Raw genomic sequence first — 22,172 nt, forward strand, 5'->3', positions numbered from 1 at the left:
CTCTGACCTCCTTGGGATTAGGCTGTGTAAGTATCTGCTGTCCTTTATTTCTACATCTGCTTGGGAAAAGGGCTGAATCCTTCCAGTTTTATTTAAACTACATCATGAAATTCTTTTAGAGATTATAAAGGTTTTTTGGTTGTTCTTTTAATGAGTGGGATACAATTTAAAAATCAGAATATATCACATGTATTAAAGACATTTTCTGAAACTTGTTTCAAGTATATATTTTATATACTGGTTTGCAGAGTAAGATATGTTTCTTACTAAGAGTGTCATGGTTACAGTTTGAAAGCCACCACAGATGATCTCTTAAAAACAATATAGCTCAATTTCTTAAAGATTCATTTTGCTCTAAAATTATTTCAAGACCAGTAAATCACAAAGCATAAAATCACAACTTAATATGGAGATTTTTATCAAAGCTAAAATTTATTTGGTGCATACTCTGTGCTTGCTAGCCGATATTTTCACATATACCTTTTCTTTGAATCTTGTAAAAGCAACCATGTGAGGTATTTTACACATTTAAAAAAAAAACAAACAAAAACCTACTTCCTCAACGTGTTCAAGTGAAAAGAATTATAAGCATTCCAAAACAAAAACAAAAACCAGCCAAGTACACAGTCTATTTCAATCTCCATTTATACATCCTCTCCATATTCACACATTTTAGCATTAGGAGAATAAGGAACCAATTCAAATAAAGGAAATCTTTCTTGCAATTTTTGTCGACAGGTACTTTTTAACCCACCAACTTTCTACTCTAAGCACAAGGGATATGTATGTCATCAGTAGCTAAAATAATTTTAAAGTGATCTAGTATTTTGAAAATGCTGTTCACATAGAAATACAAGCCTAAAAATGGCACTGTATTTCAGATGTAATTTCTCTCTTTCTTTCTTTTTTTAAAATAAGCTTTATGCCCAATGTGGGGCTCAAACTCACAACCCTGAGACCAAGAGTTGCATGCTCTACTGACTGAACCAGCCGGGCGGGCGCCTCTCAGATGGAATTTCTCAATAGGCAATGGTAACTGTTCAATTGATGGAAATGATTTAGATAAAACACCTTCAAGAAAACAGAAAAAGTGAAGGAAAAAATTTCTAAAAATGTAGCACCATTACCTCATGAATGAGCAAATTTCAAGGTGTAAAAATTACCTAAGACTTATATATTTTTCCAAATTATCTATATTTAGGAGTTCAAATTATATGTTGGTATATTCAGTTGTCCTTCTAATTAGGAGTTCCACACTGACATCAAGTTATTTTAACAAAAAAAGCAATTTCCTAATAAACAGTTACTAAATTGTTACTAAGAAATTCTTCAACTTACATTAAGCATTTATTCCATATGCAAACTTTCCCTAAGAGAAATATTGGTATCGTGTTACGAACAAGACAGGTAATCTGGTCAGGGTGTGGAACATATTTGACAAAAACATTTGATCTTCCTCGCTTGGATATACTTCTTCAACATTCCTATGAATCTTTTTCTCTAAAACCATATAACAACAAAGTACAGCTGATACAGAAACCAGATGTAAAGCTGACCTTTTATTCTTTAAAGTACCCCTTTACTGAATATTGCCAGCAATGGTATCATCAAATTACATTTTATAACCAAGTAATGTATTTTCAATGTCTATATTTAGTGTGTGTGTACATATATATTCCAATGACACACTAAACTTCAATATGATTTATTTTAAATGATTGCTGGTTTCAGAGAATTAAAAACCACAAACTATGGCAGCAACTATAACACATTATATAGTTCTCTGAAAGATCATTTTTAAGTTATCACATAAATGGTGGAATATAATTTAAACAAAATACAAATGACATTTACAGCATAAGGCTCTGTGGTTGAACAATCAGCACATCAAAGAAAAGTATCAGAGAAAGGCTTGAAAAAATAAAGCATGTTTCCTGTTGGAAGAATTTTGTCTTTTGTTCCTAAAAATGACTACTTGTGGACATAAAAATGTTCAAACAAAAGGTTCCTAAAATTTCTAGAAAACAATTCAACTTTACAGTAATTGATGAGGTCAGACCTTATCACAGTAAGCTGAAAATCTGTTGGTAGCGAGAAGATACAACTGCTCATTTTTAGAGAAGTAAAGTTTATTACATTTGAAACAATACAGCAGAAATCTCAAAAGTTTACTCATTAAATATAGTTTCTTACAAATATCCTTTTGAAAATGCAATTCATATATGCTGCAACCTCAGAAGTTTGAATTCAAAATGAAATATGAAGGCAAGAGTCAGGGAAATCACGTCAGAGGGCTTTGTCAAATGTCTGTACAAATCAGTACATACTCTTTCTGTGATACAGTAGGAAAGAAAGTGATTCTAAATATATCCAAGTAAATGCAGAAAAATACATTACTATTTGAGGCAGACCATGCTAAAATATAATTTACAATGATTAGTTTGCATTTAAGATGGTTAATAATGCCTTTAGTTTGAACCAATGAAATCAACATTAAGTAAAATTTTGTAATATTTGCTCAGTCTTTTGCACTGAACATTAGTTCATCAGAGAAGTAAATAAGATTGGAAAAAAGCAAGTCACCTGATCTTTTTCATTAAGTTAATCATTATCTCACTGTCATACTAAATGCAAACAAATCAAGAGAGCATCAAGATTTTTCACACATTAAAATGAAGACAAATGACGTGTGAAGGCAGACTGCGTACCATGTAGTATTTAACATATGAAACTTACATTAACCATCAACTCAATTTTTTAAATAAACCAAAATGTACAAGCTAAAATAAACATTTGATTAAAAAATTCTGCTATTCAGGATACTCGGGTATCTTTTTTTCTTTGAGACTGGTAAGGGTTGGGTCTTTTAAAAACTTGAAGAAGAGGTGGTAAGAGGAAAAAAATCCTCAATGCTTTTAAAAACTCAACTGTTAGGAGTCCATACAACTACTATGCTGGCGTGGAAACAAGGTGTTCTCTGTCACAGAACCATTCGCTTCCCAATTGAAGTACTTCCTCCAAGCCAACTATATAAAGATGTAAATCAGTTCACTCATGATTAAAATTGAAGCAATTCTTCAAAAATAGAGCAAGACATCTCACCCAAAGAGATCTTTTAAATCATTGCTAGCTGAACTGCTGTTGGTCATAGTGGTTGGTGGCTGTGCGAAGTTCTGTGGGTTAAAGAAAGGATTAGCCTGTACACCAAAGGCAGACTGTCCTATCACATTCATCTGTGTTCCCATAACTGAACTGCCCATACCCGGAGACCCTTGTGGAGGTACAAACTGATTGAGCCACTGATTTGGTTTCTGTTGTGACAACTGGTTCATGCTAACTTTGGGTTTCTGAGGGCCAAAGAGATTATTAAGAGCAGACATATCTGTGGGTCTTTGTTGAGTCGGCTTTGCACCAGCAGGAGGAACACTCACAGCACTGAAGTTTGGCAAAGTGGAAGGTGCCCCCAGTGTCATCTTGGTCACCCCAGGTGTGCTTGGACTACTGAATAAGTTCTGGTTCGTATTAACTGGCATGTTGAATCCTGAGGTCTGAAAGCCCATGTTAGCATTTAGGCCGTTGGTCAAATTTCTCTTGGTATTATCAATTGGTGTAGAAAACATCATGCCAAGGCCCATGGAAGGAACGGAAGTGAAGGTACTTGAAGCAGAAATTTTAGGGGTACTAACAGAAAGGCTGGTCAAAGATGACATGTTATCCATCAATGTGTCTGTCAAGTCCTTAGTCTGAAAAATATGAGGGAATTACTTTATCTCCAAGATCTCTAAATTAATTAAAATCAACAAATATTTCATAGATTGTTATCATAAATGACAAGTTAAAATTAAACTCAACCGTCTATACCAAGTTAGCAAACTACAGCCTACAGGCCAAATCCAGCTGACCACATATTTTTATATGGTTTATTAACAGATGGACATTGAACTGAACGTGAACATTGACCATGAAACCAAACTACAATCAATTTGATGACAGGGAACACCAAATTTGAATCCCAATTAAATAAATGCTAGCCTTCCCCACTGCTCTCCAAAATAGAACTGTGTTCTTCTCATTGGTAGATCTGTACTGCAAAAAGAATATTCTATTATTTTTGTATTCTGAATTGCATCACAATTTTGTGAAAATTTGTTTTCTCCATTCTTTTATAAGTACCTAAAAATATTTTTTTATTTTGCCTCTTGGCCCACAAAGATTTTTTTCAGAAGAATTTTAGTGATTAGGACGTAACAAAAAATAATGTAAAGAAAGCTTTTAAGAAAAAGTTATTTCTGTAGCCAGTAAGAGTGTAAACTCTCTACAAGCAGGAACCTTAAACACTGCCATAGCACCAGCACCTACAACAGTGTCTGGAACAAAATAGGAAGTAAGTACTGGTCAGGACATATAGGTAAGCATTCCTAAATTAAGTTATAGACCTGACTATAATTGAAAAGTCAAAAATTAAAAATTACTTTTTGCTCAAAAATATATAAATGTATAAACAAAATACTCCTGATCATTTCAAGGTGAACAGAGCTAATTAGTACTAAGAAACCTAATATTTTAAAAGAAACCCTCCTATTCAAACAACGTTGTTTTTATTGGTAACAATCACTATCACAAAACATTCTACATTAGGCAGGCTATTGAGTTGTTGGAAACTCTATTATGCCTATACTTCTTAGAAACTGCATTATCGAAATATTCTTTGAAATATACTTTTATACAAACACTAGTAGGTAGAATAAGTTAAATACTTACCTTCAGTACAGTATGCCTGAAATTATACAAAAGAAATGAATTCTGACCTGTTTGACTGGAGCAACAGGTGTGTGTACTTGGGGTTTCAGAGGCTGCTGGCTTTTCAACTTCTGTGCCTGCTCCTGTTCTTTTGCTAATTTTTGTTTTTCTTCAAGTGTAAGTGATGCCTCAAAATAAAATAAAACAAAATATCAACTGGCATCTTCATAATTCCATTTGTAAAATAAAAGATGTCTTTTTTTTGTAAACTATGTCTTGGTATGTTTGGCAATACCAAGTAGCTTTAAACTACTCCTGTATTGGTGATTGTCAAGGGTAAATTATATTTTGAATTATTATGAGGTTTAACTTTAGGTAGAAAATCTCTTCTAAAATACTTCCAGGATAAAAACAGTTATTGTTTTAAAAACATTAATCAGATTGACCTTTTTCCAGACAAGGGGAATATGATTTGGTGATTTCATTTTATAAAATAGGGAAACTGGGGGGAGGGGCAAGATGGCGGAAGAGCAGGGTCTCCAAATCATCTGTCCTCAACAAATTACCTAGAAAACCATCCAATCATCCTGAAAATCTACGAATTCGGCCTGAGATTTAAAGAGAGACCAGCTGGAACGCTACAATGAGAAGAGTTCACGATTCTATCAAGGTAGGAAGACGGGAAAAAGAAATAAAGAAACAAAAGGCCTCCAAGGGGGAGGGGCCCCGCGAGGAGCCGGGCTGAGGCCGGGGCGAGTGTCCCCAGGACAGGAGAGCCCCGTCCCGGAGGAGCAGGAGCTGCACCAACCTTCCCCGCGGAAAGGGGCTCCCCGGGAATTGGAGCAGGATCCCCAGAAAGGCGGGGATGCCCTCGGGCTCCCTGGGACAGTAACAGAGGAACTGCACCCCAGAGAGTGCGCCGAGCTCCCTAAGGGCTGCAGCGCTCGGCGGGACCCGGAGCAGCTCGGAGGGGCTCGGGCGGCGGCTCCGCGGAGGGGGCTGCGGGGCTCCGGGAACAGCTCGGAGGGGCTCGGGCGGCGGCTCCGCGGAGGGGGCTGCGCGGCTCCGGGAACAGCTCGGAGGGGCTCGGGCGGCGGCTCCGCGGAGGGGGCTGCGCGGCTCCGGGAGCACCTCAGCGGCTGCGGCTCGGGCGGAGGAAGAAGCTCCGCGGAGGGGGCGGCGCGGCTCCGGGAACAGCTCGGAGGGGCTCGGGCGGCGGCTCCGCGGAGGGGGCTGCGGGGCGGGAGCGCGAATCCACCAGCGCAGGCCACGGAGCACAGGGCGCCGGGACACAGCCCAGGATCCGGCCTCCCCCGGGACAGGCAGAGGCAGGGAGGGCCCAGGACAGCAAGGACGCGCCTGCCTGGAACTGAGCAGATCAGTGGCCCCGCCCGGGAGCCCCCAGGCCCTGCAGACGGAGAGCCCCGGAGCTACTGCGGGGGCTGACTCCAGGGTCCCAGAGCTGCCCCCGCCACTGTGGCTTCCTCCCGGGGCCTCACGGGGTAAACACCCCCCACTGAGCCCTGCACCAGGCAGGGGGCAGAGCAGCTCCCCCAAGTGCTAACACCTGAGAATCAGCACAGCAGGCCCCTCCCCCAGAAGACCAAGGAGACGGACCAGTTTCAAGGGAAGACAAGGGACTTAAAGTAAACAGAATCGGAAGATACTCCCCCGTGTTTTTTTTTTGTTTGTTTTTGTTTTTGTTTTGTTTTGTGCTTTTTTTTTTCTTTCTTGATTTCTGATTGCTTCCCCCACCCCACCCCACCCCTTTTTTTCTTTTTCTCCTTTCTTTTTCTTTTTCTTTTTCTTCTCTTTTCCCCCCTTTTTTTTCTTCTCTTTTTTCTTTTTCTCTTTTCTTTCCGTCTCTCTCTTTTCCTCCTTTTCCCAATACAACTTGTTTTTGGCCACTCTGCACTGAGCAAAATGACAAGAAGGAAAACCTCACCTCAAAAAAAAGAATCAGAAACAGCCCTCACTCCCACAGAGTTACAAAATATGGATTACAATTCAATGTCAGAAAGCCAATTCAGAAGCACTATTTTACAGCTACTGGTGGCTCTAGAAAAAACCATAAAGGACTCAAGAGACTTCATGACTGCAGAATTTAGATCCAATCAGGCAGAAATTAAAAATCAATTAAATGAGATGCAATCCAAGCTAGAAGTCCTAACGACGAGGCTTGACGAGGTGGAAGAACGAGTGAGTGACATAGAAGACAAGTTGATGGCAAAGAGGGAAACTGAGGAAAAAAGAGACAGGCAATTAAAAGACCATGAGGATAGATTAAGGGAAATAAATGACAGCCTGAGGAAGAAAAACCTACGTTTAATTGGGGTTCCCGAGGGCGCCGAAAGGGACAGAGGGCCAGAATATGTATTTGGACAAATCCTAGCTGAAAAGTTTCCTAATCTGGGAAGGGAAACAGGCATTCAGATCCAGGAAATAGAGAGATCCCCCCCTAAAATCAACAAAAACCGTTCAACACCTCGACATTTAATAGTGAAGCTTCCAAATACCAAAGATAAGGAGAAGATCCTTAAAGCAGCAAGAGAAAAAAAGTCCCTGACTTTTATGGGGAGGAATATTAGGGTAACAGCAGACCTCTCCACAGAGACCTGGCAGGCCAGAAAGGGCTGGCAGGATATATTCAGGGTCCTAAATGAAAAGAACATGCAACCAAGAATACTTTATCCAGCAAGGCTTTCATTCAAAATGGAAGGAGAGATAAAGAGCTTCCAAGACAGGCAGGAACTGAAAGAATATGTAACCTCCAAACCAGCTCTGCAAGAAATTTTAAGGGGGACTCTTAAAATTCCCCTTTAAGAAGAAGTTCAGTGGAACAATCCACAAAAACAAGGACTGAATAGATATGTTGACACTAAACTCATATCTATCAATAGTAACTCTGAACGTGAACGGGCTTAATGACCCCATCAAAAGGCGCAGGGTTTCAGACTGGATAAAAAAGCAGGACCCATCTATTTGCTGTCTACAAGAGACTCATTTTAGACAGAAGGACACCTACAACCTGAAAATAAAAGGTTGGAGAACCATTTACCATTCAAATGGTCCTCAAAAGAAAGCAGGGGTTGCCATCCTTATATCAGATAAATTAAAATTTACCCCGAAGACTATAGTGAGAGATGAAGAGGGACACTATCTCATACTCAAAGGATCTATCCAACAAGAGAACTTAACAATCCTCAATATATATGCCCCGAATGTGGGAGCTGCCAAATATTTAAACCAATTAATAACCAAACTGAAGAAATACTTTGATAATAATACACTTATACTTGGTGACTTCAATCTAGCTCTCTCTATACTAGTTAGAGTCTGCTAAGCACAACATCTCCAAAGAAACGAGAGCTTTAAATGATACACTGGACCAGATGGATTTCACAGATATCTACAGAACTTTACATCCAAACTCAACTGAATACACATTCTTCTCAAGTGCACATGGAACTTTCTCCAGAATAGACCACATACTGGGTCACAAATCGGGTCTGAACCGATACCAAAAGATCGGGATAGTCCCCTGTATATTCTCCGACCATAATGCCTTGAAATTAGAACTCAATCACAACAAGAAGTATGGAAGGACCACAAACACGTGGAGGTTAAGGACCATCCTGCTAAAAGATGAAAAGGTCAACCAGGAAATTAAGGAAGAATTAAAAAGATATATGGAAACTAATGAGAATGAAGATACAACCGTTCAAAATATTTGGGATGCAGCAAAAGCAGTCCTGAGGGGGAAATACATCGCAATACAAGCATCCATTCAAAAACTGGAAAGATCTCAAATTCAAAAGCTCACCTTACACATAAAGGAACTAGAGAAAAAGCAACAAATAGACCCCACCCCCAGCAGAAGAAGACAGTTAATTAAAATTCGAGCAGAACTCAATGATATCGAGACCAAAAGAACTGTGGAACAGATCAACAGAACCAGGAGTTGGTTCTTTGAAAGAATTAATAAGATAGATAAACCATTAGCCAACCTTATTAAAAAGAAGAGAGAGAAGACTCAAATTAATAAAATCATGAATGAGAAAGGAGAGATCACTACCAACACCAAGGAAATACAAACGATTTTAAAAACACATTATGAACAGCTGTACGCCAATAAATTAGGAAATCTAGAAGAAATGGACGCATTCCTGGAAAGCCACAAACTACCAAAACTGGAGCAGGAAGAAATAGAAAACCTGAACAGGCCAATAACCAGGGAGGAAATTGAAGCAGTCATCAAAAACCTCCCAAGACACAAGAGTCCAGGGCCAGATGGCTTCCCAGGGGAATTCTATCAAACGTTTAAAGAAGAAATCATACCTATTCTACTAAAGCTGTTTGGAAAGATAGAAAGAGATGGAGTACTTCCAAATTCGTTCTATGAGGCCAGCATCACCTTAATTCCGAAACCAAAGACCCCACCAAAAAGGAGAATTACAGACCAATATCCCTGATGAACATGGATGCAAAAATTCTCAACAAGATACTAGCCAATAGGATCCAACAACACATTAAGAAAATTATTCACCATGACCAAGTAGGATTTATCCCTGGGACACAAGGCTGGTTCAACACTCGTAAAACCATCAATGTGATTCATCATATCAGCAAGAGAAAAATCAAGAACCATATGATACTCTCATTAGATGCAGAGAAAGCATTTGACAAAATACAGCATCCATTCCTGATCAAAACCCTTCAGAGTGTTGGGATAGAGGGAACTTTCCTCAACATCTTAAAAGCCATTTACGAAAAGCCCACAGCAAATATCATTCTCAATGGGGAAGCACTGGGAGCCTTTCCTCTAAGATCAGGAACAAGACAGGGATGTCCACTCTCACCACTGTTGTTCAACATAGTTCTGGAAGTCCTCGCCTCAGCAATCAGACAACAAAAAGACATTAAAGGCATTCAAATTGGCAAAGAAGAAGTCAAACTCTCCCTCTTCGCCAATGACCTGATACTCTACATAGAAAACCCAAAAGCCTCCACCCCAAGATTGCTAGAACTCATACAGCAATTTGGTAGCGTGGCAGGATACAAAATCAATGCCCAGAAATCAATGGCATTTCTATACACTAACAATGAGACTGAAGAAAGAGAAATTAAGGAGTCAATCCCATTTACAATTGCACCCAAAAGCATAAGATACCTAGGAATAAACCTAACCAAAGAGGTAAAAGATCTATACCCTAAAAACTATAGAACACTTCTGAAAGAAATTGAGGAAGACACAAAGAGATGGAAAAATATTCCATGCTCATGGATTGGCAGAATTAATATTGTGAAAATGTCAATGTTACCCAGGGCAATTTACACGTTTAATGCAATCCCTATCAAAATACCATGGACTTTCTTCAGAGAGTTAGAACAAATTATTTTAAGATTTGTGTGGAATCAGAAAACACCCCGAATAGCCAGGGGAATTTTAAAAAAGAAAACCATAGCTGGGGGCATCACAATGCCAGATTTCAGGTTGTACTACAAAGCTGTGGTCATCAAGACAGTGTGGTACTGGCACAAAAACAGACACATAGATCAATGGAACAGAATAGAGAACCCAGAAGTGGACCCTGAAATGTATGGTCATCTAATATTCGATAAAGGAGGAAAGACTATCCATTGGAAGAAAGACAGTCTCTTCAATAAATGGTGCTGGGAAAATTGGACATCCACATGCAGAAGAATGAAACTGGACCACTCTCTTTCACCATATACAAAGATAAACTCAAAATGGATGAGAGATCTAAATGTGAGACAAGAGTCCATCAAAATCATAGAACACAACACAGGCAACACCCTCTTTGAACTCGGCCACAGTAACTTCTTGCAAGATACATCCACAAAGGCAAAAGAAACAAAAGCAAAAATGAACTATTGGGACTTCATCAAGATAAGCTTTTGCACAGCAAAGGATACAGTCAACAAAACTAAAAGACAACCTACAGAATGGGAGAAGATATTTGCAAATGACATATCAGATAAAGGGCTAGTTTCCAAAATCTATAAAGAACTTATTAAACTCAACACCAAAGAAACAAACAATCCAATCATGAAATGGGCAAAAGACATGAAGAGAAATCTCACAGAGGAAGACATGGACATGGCCAACATGCACATGAGAAAATGCTCCGCATCACTTGCCATCAGGGAAATACAAATCAAAACCAGAATGAGATACCACCTCACACCAGTGAGAATGGGGAAAATTAACATGGCAGGAAACAACAAATGTTGGAGAGGATGCGGAGAAAAGGGAACCCTCTTACACTGTTGGTGGGAATGTGAACTGGTGCAGCCACTCTGGAAAACTGTGTGGAGGTTCCTCAAAGAGTTAAAAATAGACCTGCCCTACGACCCAGCAATTGCACTGTTGGGGATTTACCCCAAAGATTCAGATGCAATGAAACGTCGGGACACCTGCACCCCGATGTTTCTATCAGCAATGGCCACAATAGCCAAACTGTGGAAGGAGCCTCGGTGTCCATCGAAAGATGAATGGATAAAGAAGATGTGGTTTATGTATACAATGGAATATTACTCAGCCATTAGAAACGACAAATACCCACCATTTGCTTCAACGTGGATGGAACTGGAGGGTATTATGCTGAGTGAAATAAGTCAATCGGAGAAGGACAAACAGTGTATGTTCTCATTCATTTGGGGAATATGAATAATAGTGAAAGGGAATATAAAGGAAGGGAAAAGAAATGTTGGGAAATATCAGGAAGGGAGACAGAACATAAAGACTCCTAACTCGGGGAAACGAACTAGGGGTGGTGGAAGGGGAGGAGGGTGGGTGTTGGAGGGGAATGGGTGACGGGCACTGAGGTGGACACTTGACGGGATGAGCACTGGGTGTTTTTCTGTATGTTGGTAAATTGAACACCAATAAAAATGAATTTAAAAATAAATAAATAAATAAAATAAAATAGGGAAACTCTTATTCAACTCTAACCATCTACTTCATTCCAAAAATGTTTTAGGAATTCACCAAAAAGCTAAGGAAAAGGTAAACAGCTTCTTTCACTGCTAATGTCTGCATCAAATTTGACATTTATCTTTTTGTTTTATCAACTGCTAAACTATAAGCTCATAGTATGTTCTCTTAAAATTCTGTAAACCCAACACCCAGTAGCTCCTTGCTTTGCACATACAGGTACTAGTATTTGTCAAATGAACAGAAGAAAAACTGCCCTGCCCTTGGCAGAAATTCAAACTGACATATTTATTTTATTGAATACTAACCATTATTTCAACTGGAAAGTATCATTTCATAATTTATCACTCAAAATCAAAAGCAGAGAAGAGACACAGTGGAATTTATCAAGAGGTATGACTGGCAAAATGCAGGAGAAAGGACAAAGGAGGTAGGCAATCCAGAAATGCTACCATGTGGGAGACTGAGTAACAAAGGAAGTTAAAATTCCCAAGCCTGTTTATTCTCAATGTGAATCAGGTCATGTTTCCATGACAATTTTTAGACTTCATAAAGATTATTAAAGCATGTTTCTTGTTTAGATGCTAAACAGTATTTCCAAACAAAAATCTATAGTTTACAGGAAGCCCTATAATATAAATATAAATAAGTACATTATAAGAACAAGTAAACAAACTTACTCTTTTATGCTTATTCTGTAACCCATCTTCCTTATTTTCCGATTCACCACCAGTCAGAAAGTCTGCTCCAATGTTGTTAAAGACTTTGTCGATATGCTGAAAAATATAAATGTCAGCCACCTGAATGCCATCAAAAAATTGTGATTTTACTGTTTAAAGAGCAAAAGCCCCTCAAATGAAGCACACTGTCAAACTCCTTTTACAAAAATTAAAATGATCTAAATAAACTTCCCTTTTTTGCATTTGCACTATGAGGTATTTATCTGAAGGATATAGAAATACTGATTTGGAGGGGCACATGCACCCCAATGTTTATAGCAGCACTATCAACAACAGCCAAGGTATGGAAAGAGCCCAAATGTCCATCAACTGATGAATGGATGAAGAAGAGGTGGTATATTTGTACAATGGGACATTGCTCAGCCATCATAAAAAAATGAAACCTTTCCATTTGCGATGATGTGGATGGAACTAGTGTTTTATGCTAAGTGAAATAAGTCAGAGAAAGACAAATACCTTATGATTTCACACACATGTGGAATTTAAGAAACAAATGAACATGGGGGAAGGGAATAAAGATAAAAACAGAGAGGGAGACAAAGTACAAGAGACTCAAATATACAAAACAAACAGGGTTGCTGGAGGGGAGGGATGAGGGTTAAATGGGTGATGGGTTCTTGATGTAATGAGTGAGCATTGGGTGCTATACACAACTGATAAATCACTAAATTTTACTCCTGAAACCAATACTATGCTATATGTTAGTTAACTAACTTGAATTTAAATAAAATCTTAGGAGAAAATAAACAAACAAGTAAATGAATAAACTAAATATCTTACCTGAGACCCAACATTTGTAACCTTTGTCTCCTCAGAAGCATTCATTTGATTTCCTATATCCAAAGATCTGCAGGAGAGTTGAATTGCGACAATGCAATAAAAAGGAATGCTTATTTTTAAAAATTCATATTAAAAATAGTTCATCTATATGGAGTTTATTAGAACCTAAACAAATTGCAATTTTAGTCTTTAAGGCCAGTCATAATCTTTTTTATTATTTACAATTAATGTCTGCTTGCCCAAAAGTAACACTGCATATACAAGCCTTTTTTTTTTTAATTCAGTATTTGAGATTTACCAGAGAATTTACTCAGTGTATCATAAAACCAGACAAGCATGATTCTTATTGTCAGAGAGCTTATAGGTCACTGAGAAAGAAGGTATGAGGAACTTGATGTGATTAAATTCAGAATCTGATTCACAATAAATGCTATAATCACTATGATGAGCCAGACCTATACCTTGAAAAATAGGTAAGATTTAGATAGGAAAAAGGGAAAAAAAGTTAATTTACACCTCTAGTATAAATAGTTGATATTAAAATTTTCTTGTATAAATTTTTAAAAATTATTTTTCAGGGTTAATAGCCAATCCATCAAATAACATAAATATATACATCACAGAATATGTAGAGCATACAAAGGGCTATTTCATGTCATTCTACACCTGGTATATTTACTTCCATAAGCTTTCATCTTACACTTGGGGCAGAAGCTAAACAATTTCTATCTGGGAACCTTGCTCATAACTGATACCAATTTTACTGATTTTCTGAAGTCTTTTTCTTTCTTTTTTTAGAGAAGGGGAGAGATAGAAAGACAGAGGAGGGGCAGAGGGAGAGGAAGAATCTTAAGCAGGCTCCACATCCAGCACAGCGCCCAATGGAGGGCTTGACCTCATGACCTTGAGATCATGGCCAGAGCCAAAATCAAGAGCAGAACACTTAAATGACGAACCACACAGGCGCCTCTGATGTTTCTTTTTACTGAGGTCTTTTGGCTCAGGATTTAACAGGCATCCTAAAATCATGTGTTTTTCTCTGGGAAACAAATATAGTGGAGATTTTCTCTAAATAAACTGGAGTTTAATAAAAACTCCAGTCATTTTCACCTTTCCCTTCCTCCTTTGAATACTAGTATTTTGCAAATTTAGAAAATCCTCCCTAAGGGCACTTGATGGGATGAGCACTGGGTGTTATACTATATGTTGGCAAATTGAATTTAAATTAAAAAAATAAATAAATGGGATGCCTGGGTGGCTCAGCGGTTGAGCGACTGTCTTTGGCCCAGGGTGTGGTCCCTGGGTCCCAGGATTGAGTCCCGCATCGGGCTCCCTGCATGGAGCCTGCTTCTCCCTCTGCCTGTGTCTCTGTCTCTCTCCCTTTGTGTGTCTCATGAATAAATAAAATCTTAAAAAAAAAATAAATAAATAAATGAATGAATAAATGAAAAAGAAAATCCTCCCTAAAAAAAAAGAAGTGGATGCTGTGGTATTAAATATGAAATGAACGCTCTATAAATGTTTCTGGAATCAGGGAGAAGAAAAAAGGAGAAATCAAAACACCAGGGTTTCACAGATTTGAAAAACGTGTAAGTGGTACTCTCAGTGATCACCCTGAGAAATGACATTAGATTGTCTACAACATTGTATTTTCAATCAGTTCAAGTTAACGTGCTGGAATTTTTTTAAATGTTTTACTTGTGGTCAAATTGAAATCCATCCATTTTTTACTGTGCAGAACAAACTGATGGTTACGGGAGGAGCAGGTGAAAACAGGTCAAGGGGATTAATGATAAGCACTGAGTAATGATGTACAAAATTGTTGAATCACTATATTGTGCACCTGAAACTAATATAACACTGTATGTTAACTATATTGAAATTAAAATAATAAACTTGGAGTGCCAGAGTGCCTCAGTCGGTTAAGCATCTGCCTTCGGCTCAGGTCACCAGTCCATGGTCCTGGGATCAAGCTCTGCATCAGGCTCCTTGCTTAGCAGGGAGCCTGTTTCTCCCTTTCCCTCTACGTGCGGCTCTCCCTGCTTATGCTCTCTTTCTCTCTGTCAAATAAATAAATAAAATCTTTAATAATAATAAACTTAATTTAAAAATAAACACAGAAATCTATCAATTTTTCTAGTCCTTATTCCAGAAAATCAATCATGAGGTAACTTTAATCTCACTCCTGGGCCATGTACAATTCATATGCAACCTACTTACTTCTGCTGTTCTTGCATTATATGTAGTTGCTCCAGTTTAGTCTTATGTTCAGATTCCAATCTGTTAAGCATCTCTTTTATGACGGAAATGAAAGAATTGAACTATGCAATAAGAAATTGACATAGTTATAATATTTCAAATTAGCAGCAAATGTAATCTAATAAAATAATTCAATGAGTTAATAATAATATTCTCTATTTTTACCAGAATATGACCCACTCATAGAACTGATGTCACAAAAATAGTATATTTAAACTCAGCATATCATAGCAAGCTTTTATAGTATGTCTGTATGATGTTGATAAAATTGGTGAGGATTTTCAGTTCCAGAAAATGTATCTCAATTAGTTTTATAGCCTGAATTATCTAACTATTATTCAGGGATCTTATAAATTTACCCCCAGTAATTACATACTGATTTCCTCGAATAGTCCCAAACTGACCATCTAAAGTTCTGCATATCTGGAAACAACCGATTTAATAATGCTTTAAAAAATCAGTTTATTCAGATTATTATAAAAAAATGATGTTTGGCTAAAATAAATCTGTTTTCTAAAAAGTTAATAGAAATATTAAATGTATGTAGTTTAACTTTCAAATAATTAAAGTTCTTAAAGTATATTTAACACTATGTCATAATGTAGTTTAAGCTCTGGTTAAATGATGTTTCTTAGAGTACCTGAGATCATCATGAACAATTTATTTGAACACCACCATATGTTGCAGGAAGAATCTAGAAACTGCTTTCTTTCCCTCCCAAATCTTTTTGTGCTGCTTACACCACTCTTCAAAGTAGATTTATTAATATTTCTATTCCATAAATGAGGCAACTGGCTCAGGGAGAGAAAGCAACTGAGTAAGAGATACTAAATAACATTTGGCAGGCTCAGAATTCATGTAAGCCTGTCTCCAGAGCTCGTTTCTATGGGACACTGCTCCTCACTGGGCTGAGTCATCTGTTCATCCTCTGTCTTACCATGAGAGTAACAAAAGGCATTACTTCCTGAGCAGTTTGTCTGGACTCTCTGATTAATCTTTTTAACTTTGTAATGAAGTATACTAACAGAAAAGTATACGCCTAAGCACACATATCAAAACATTCAAATGAATTTAACCAGTAGTCAGATGTAGAACAAGAACACTGGCAGTACCCGATAAGTTTCCTTGTGCCCCTTTCTAGCTGCCTCCCACCCCTCTTATCGTGAGTAAACACTAGTCTGACTTCTGGTATGTAGCTTGGACTGTTTTTGTACTTAATATAAATGGAATCATCTGGTAGATCTTCTGTGTCTGGCTTCACTTACTCAACATTATGTCTGTGAGATTCATCTGTATCATTGCACACTGAACAGAAGAATTAGCATAGGAGGTCTGGACTGCTGTCTTTGAAAAGGCCGTCTTGCAAGGCTGGCCCTTGGCCAGTGTCCAGAATGTCAGATTTTAGGAGGGTTCCCGCCATTAACTGATAATAGTGGCTCATTAAACTGTACAAAGACTTTTATGCAAAAAAAAAAGACTTTTATGCTAAACATGTGCTTTCCTTCTGGAAGTCTGGAATTTGAGTACATGACGGGCAGATGGAGCTACAACACTTCATATATACAGTCACCGCTCATTACCAGGGAAGGTACATATATGGAGATGACTCTGGACACTGAATCTGGTTTCCTCCAGACTTTGCCCTATAAGCCTTCTCTTCTTGCTGATTTTGCTTTATATCCTTTTACTTTAAAAAATCATAGCCATGAATACAACTATATGCTGAGCCCATGACTCCTTCTAATGAATCACTGCATCTGGAAGTGGTCTTTGGAACCCTCACCCAACACAAGTTGTGGTATGATGTTTTGATTGCTACTAAGTATTCCCTGTTTTATAATCAAATACCAAAAAAAATGTACTTTCTTAAATCAAGTTATCTTTTTTCACATAATAATATATTTAGATTATTTTAAATCAGAATTGACAGAAGAGGGCAGTCTTAAATTAGGAACCCTTTCCATGAACTAAGAAAAGAGACCACACTCATGTTAACTATTGTAAAATACCAGAAAATATGAATTAAAGTATTGCTGTTGATGAAAATAGGCCTCTAAAGAAAAAAATCAACCATACAGCTGAAGAAAACTAACACCACATTTCAAATGAAATTATATATCCTGAAATAAGCATTTGGGAATATTTAAAAACATCTTCAATCAGAAATATGAAAACTAATAACAGAAATGACCAAAATTGGACTTACACATATTATCATCCTATTTTCCCCCAATATCCACTGTTTTCTTTTTGGCCAATTATAACCTCAACCCTGCCACCCAAGGTATGAAGAAACTATCAAACCAAAAATTGACATTTAGGGACACAAAATTTCAGAGGCTTACCATACCACTTCAAATGAAATTTTGGATCTGATTAATTTCACAAATTTCTCTAACTCCAAAACTCCATTCACTCAGCACTCTCCACAAAAGCTTTCCTGCTTAACTCCCAGTGTTCTGCTTCCTTAATTGCTCTAACTCACTTTCAGTACTTAGTACCCAATCTTGCCTGCCTATCCATTCCTGACACTCCTTATTAAACAGTAACCAACCAATCCCAGTCTTTTTCCATTTTACTCCATTAAACAGCAGTTCTACAGTGAACAAAATGACTTATCATTACTCTAACTCAAATTTTCTCTCAATTCAATAAATATTTTTGGTTTTAGCATTGCGCTAAGTGCTGGGGATATAATAAAGAATAAGATATAATAACCAGCCTTCTGGGAAAGGCAGACACATAAGTACATAGCTGTGATAACTATGCTGATAGAGGTATGCAAAGAGATAATCTTTGAACACATTACCTCTTTTTAAGATTTTATTTTATTTATTTATTTGAAAGAGAGATCGAAAGAGAGTGAAAGAGAGAGAGAGAGAGAGAGAGAGAGAGAGCACAAGTGGGGTGAGGGGCAGAGAGAAAAGCAGGCTCCCTGATCAATGCAAGGCTCGATCCTGGGACACCAGGATCATGACCTGAGCTGAAGGGATATGCTCAATGAACTGAGTCACCCAGGTGCCCCTACATTACCTTTTTGATCAAATGTTTACCACATCTAGAAATTTCAAATACCTAAACCAGTACACATGAAACTAATATAACACTGTATGTTAACTATACTAGAATTAAGATAAAAAAAAACCCACAAAAAGCAAATACCTAAATCAGACAGCAATTTAAAGTCTACCTATTCTAGTCTTGATTTATCTATCTCCCATTGCTCCCCTATTATATTACAAGTACCTCTCAGTTGAACTGGATTATTTATTTCCTATGGCAGACAGACTCTACAATGATTCTAAATTATCTCCTCATTCTGCTGCTAAGGCCTTTGTGTAATTCCCTAATCTTTGATTGGGCAAGACCTGTGACATGCTGGCAAGCAACAGAATCCAACAAAGGTAATGGATGTCATTTCCTTGATTATCCTACAGGATGCTACATCCTCCATCTTTCTAGTCAACTCTCTCTCCCACTTTGATGAAACAAGGTGTCATGCTGGAATGCCATGAAGCACAGAACTGACAGGGCCTCCAGCTAACAGAGAGCTAGGAACTGAAGCCCTCATTTCAACAACCTAAAAGGAACTGAATCCTGCCAACAACCATGCAAGCAGCTTAGAAGCAAAGCCTTCTTTCCCCAGTTGAGCCTTCACATGATACCCCAGCCTTTGATTGTAGCTTTGTGAGAAACTCTGAACAGAGAATCCATGCCCTGGCTTGGCTGATCCAGCCAATGAAACACAATGAAATAATAAAATTGTTTTAAACCATCTAGTTTATAGTGATTTGTTATGTAACAATAAATAACAGATACACATCCCAGCCACATTACATTAATTTTTTCCTTGTTCATGTTAACTTTCCAGCCCCAATTTGAAGTAGCCCAAAACCCTACATATCTTTCAATGTTCTAGTTGTTTACTATCTCCCAATGAAGGCTTCATTAATCTATCCTTCCAATTCACATACTGCTTACTTTGAATCCACAAACTTTCTTTATTGAACTCTGTGGCATATTCTTCCTTGTTTTAGCAACATTTAAATATATTATATTTATATATTTAATGCCAAGAAAACAGTAAGCTGGATAAACTGAATAAAGCACAAAACTATTCCTACCTGATTGAGATTAAGATTATTTTCAATACTCAGGGGAATCAGATGAGGCAATACTTTTCCAGCCAACTGTTCTTTGGTGATTCCCAACTTCTTATGAGTAAAAGTACATTTGTAAATACCTGATAGAAAAGAATGAGACAAATTTTATAGTTCAATACCACATATTAATAGACATTAGGAAAATACTGTATGTACATGAAATCTCTTGATAATCAGTATAATTACAAACTTTTTCTTGCCAGTGCCTAGAATGAGAATGCTCTTACATATGGATCAGGATGATTTCAGCTTTATCACCAGTTTTGATTTAAACACCATGACATATTTATCATGAATTCTTTTGGCTTAAGAGCACATTTAATGTCAGCGTAACACCAAAAGCCTTAATGCAGCAGCAAGGTTACAGAATGACCCTCTATCCTGAAAATATCTGAATATATAGTTCAGACTTCTCACTCAAACTTGAGACCTCTACTTCACAAGTGTGTGAGTGTAGGTCTTAAAGCTTCATTTGCTTAACTAATTGGACTTAACATATTTGAAACTTTAATAATTTAATTCACCCCCACCTGATCCTTCCCTATAGTAATTTACTCAAATTTCAAGACTCTGCTTATTACCCCTATTCCACAAAGCCTTCATTTGGTAAACTGAGCACATTGTTTCTCATTTGGTGACTGTCTGTTGTGTTCTGTGTATAATCCATATCCTTAGAACATACCATATCCTGTCACTTTCCTGTTAATGTATACTTCATTTATATACTCAAAGAGTAATTTTATTGAACACCTACTAAATGCTCATTTGCTAGGCACTTATTTGCTATGCTCATTACTTTTCCCTTCCCATTGTCTCAGTGAATTCTCATAAGACTCCCATAATGATGCATTTTCATCTTCATTTGACAGATGAAGCAACTTTTCAAAGTCATTCTAGGAACTGACACAGCCAGGACTGGAGCTAGGGCTCTTTCTGCTATGCCAAACTCCTTCTCAAGAAGACTAATTTCTTTGAGCCTAAAAATTTCATACCATATCCCATGTCTACAGAGATCCACAATAAATTATTTGCTGACCATTCCTACAAATATTTACTGAGGACTTTCTATAGGCATTATAGTAGGTGTTAAAAATACACAGCTGAATAATTTGGTTTTTCTTCAAAATTAACAAACTTTAAATTTAGTAAAAAGTAAACTTGTTAATGTTTTATGATTCTACAATTATGTCTGTTTCCAGGAGTAGAGCAAAACCTCAGCATTTCCAGACTAGACCATCAAAGCTTTAACTAATAAACAATTTTAGAGTTTCTTGACAAAGTAATTTGTAATTATGCTGATAGGATAGAAATGCTGTAAGGCTGATATGTTTTATCAGCGTATCACTCAGTTGTGAAACATACTGGTTAAGATCTGAACATAAACAAATTAAAAACCAGCCCTATCAGTTGTGTTTTCTTGGATAACTAACTTAAACTCTGGGCCTCAATTTCCTTACTGTAAAGCAGAAATAATAGTACCTCTCTGACTGGAATTTGGAGGGGATAAAATGAGATAATGCAGAGAAAATAGTATAGTACTTTTTACAAAATGGGTACCAAATAACCAACAAGTATTACTATTAAGACTGGCATCAGCATTTCAAGCAGCTTCGTTTGCCTCTCTTATTTGGTATCATTTTACAGGGAAAACTACATGTGATCATGATTATTTGTGAAGCTGGGATTCCCAAATGTCTAATTCTTTTGTAAATGTCAAGGAAGCTTCTACAGTTTTTGCTAAAATTAACACAAAGAAGTTATATCACAGTATTTATCCCATCATTCCTCAATTACTAAATGCCATATACTTGAGAAAATGATACCAAATGTTTTGTAATTTGGAAAATTCACTTGCATGACTATAAAACAAAAAAGTAGCATCAAATGACATTAAGTTTTCAGCTACCTAAAATTCCCATGAGGACTGCAGGTTCCTTGGATGGAATCTGTTGTAAGAAGGGCAGGATATCATCAAGTACAAACCACTTATCCAAGTATTCCAAAATCTTTCCTAAGCACACTAATGAATTTACACGAACCTATTAAAAGAGGTAAATTGCATTAGTCATTTAAAGTCTTTACAATCTAGAACAAAATGTTAAACTATAAATTTAATCTTCATATGTAAATATATATGTTAAAATTTCAATAAAAGTAGGTTTTAAAGCTTTCGTCCTTTATTAACATAAGAAATCCATATTTACTAACTCCCCTGGACTTGTTTCAGAATTTATTATTGCTTTACCAGGACACTGGTACTAGTTAGCTAAGTGATGACTTCAATTTTGTATCCTTTTAAATGAAGTGATTAGGATTAGAGAAGCTTTACTATACATGTATTTACTAACAATATTTCTTTGGGGATATCTGAATTATTAAAAGGACTACATTCTCCTACCAAGTGACCAATTTTACTAGGCTTCAAGTAGTTTATTTATAACTCAGATTTAATTCATTCTTAAATATTTCAACATGTGAAAACTATATTTTACCCTACATAAAGTTTTCTATTTCTAAATATATCTTTAACAC

The 22,172-nt window shown here is 37.1% G+C and overlaps 1 protein-coding gene across 2 annotated transcripts in view; it reads right to left on the minus strand.

The window, feature by feature from the left end:
- Positions 1-413: 413 nt before the first annotated feature.
- The window catches only part of SCYL2 (SCY1 like pseudokinase 2), a 69,091-nt gene continuing 47,332 nt past the window's right edge, over positions 414-22,172 (minus strand). For both annotated transcript variants that reach the window (XM_041738495.1, XM_041738496.1), the window contains exons 12-18: positions 21,547-21,679; positions 19,602-19,720; positions 15,439-15,539; positions 13,219-13,285; positions 12,379-12,474; positions 4,809-4,928; positions 414-3,743 (exon numbers count right to left, since the gene is read on the minus strand). In XM_041738495.1, the coding sequence (XP_041594429.1) occupies positions 3,099-3,743; positions 4,809-4,928; positions 12,379-12,474; positions 13,219-13,285; positions 15,439-15,539; positions 19,602-19,720; positions 21,547-21,679 (1,281 nt within the window). In that variant the 3' untranslated portion in view covers positions 414-3,098. The remainder of the gene's footprint in view (positions 3,744-4,808; positions 4,929-12,378; positions 12,475-13,218; positions 13,286-15,438; positions 15,540-19,601; positions 19,721-21,546; positions 21,680-22,172) is intronic.

The sequence above is a fragment of the Vulpes lagopus genome, chromosome 23 (assembly GCF_018345385.1).
Source record: "Vulpes lagopus strain Blue_001 chromosome 23, ASM1834538v1, whole genome shotgun sequence".
Classification (NCBI taxonomy): domain Eukaryota; kingdom Metazoa; phylum Chordata; class Mammalia; order Carnivora; family Canidae; genus Vulpes; species Vulpes lagopus.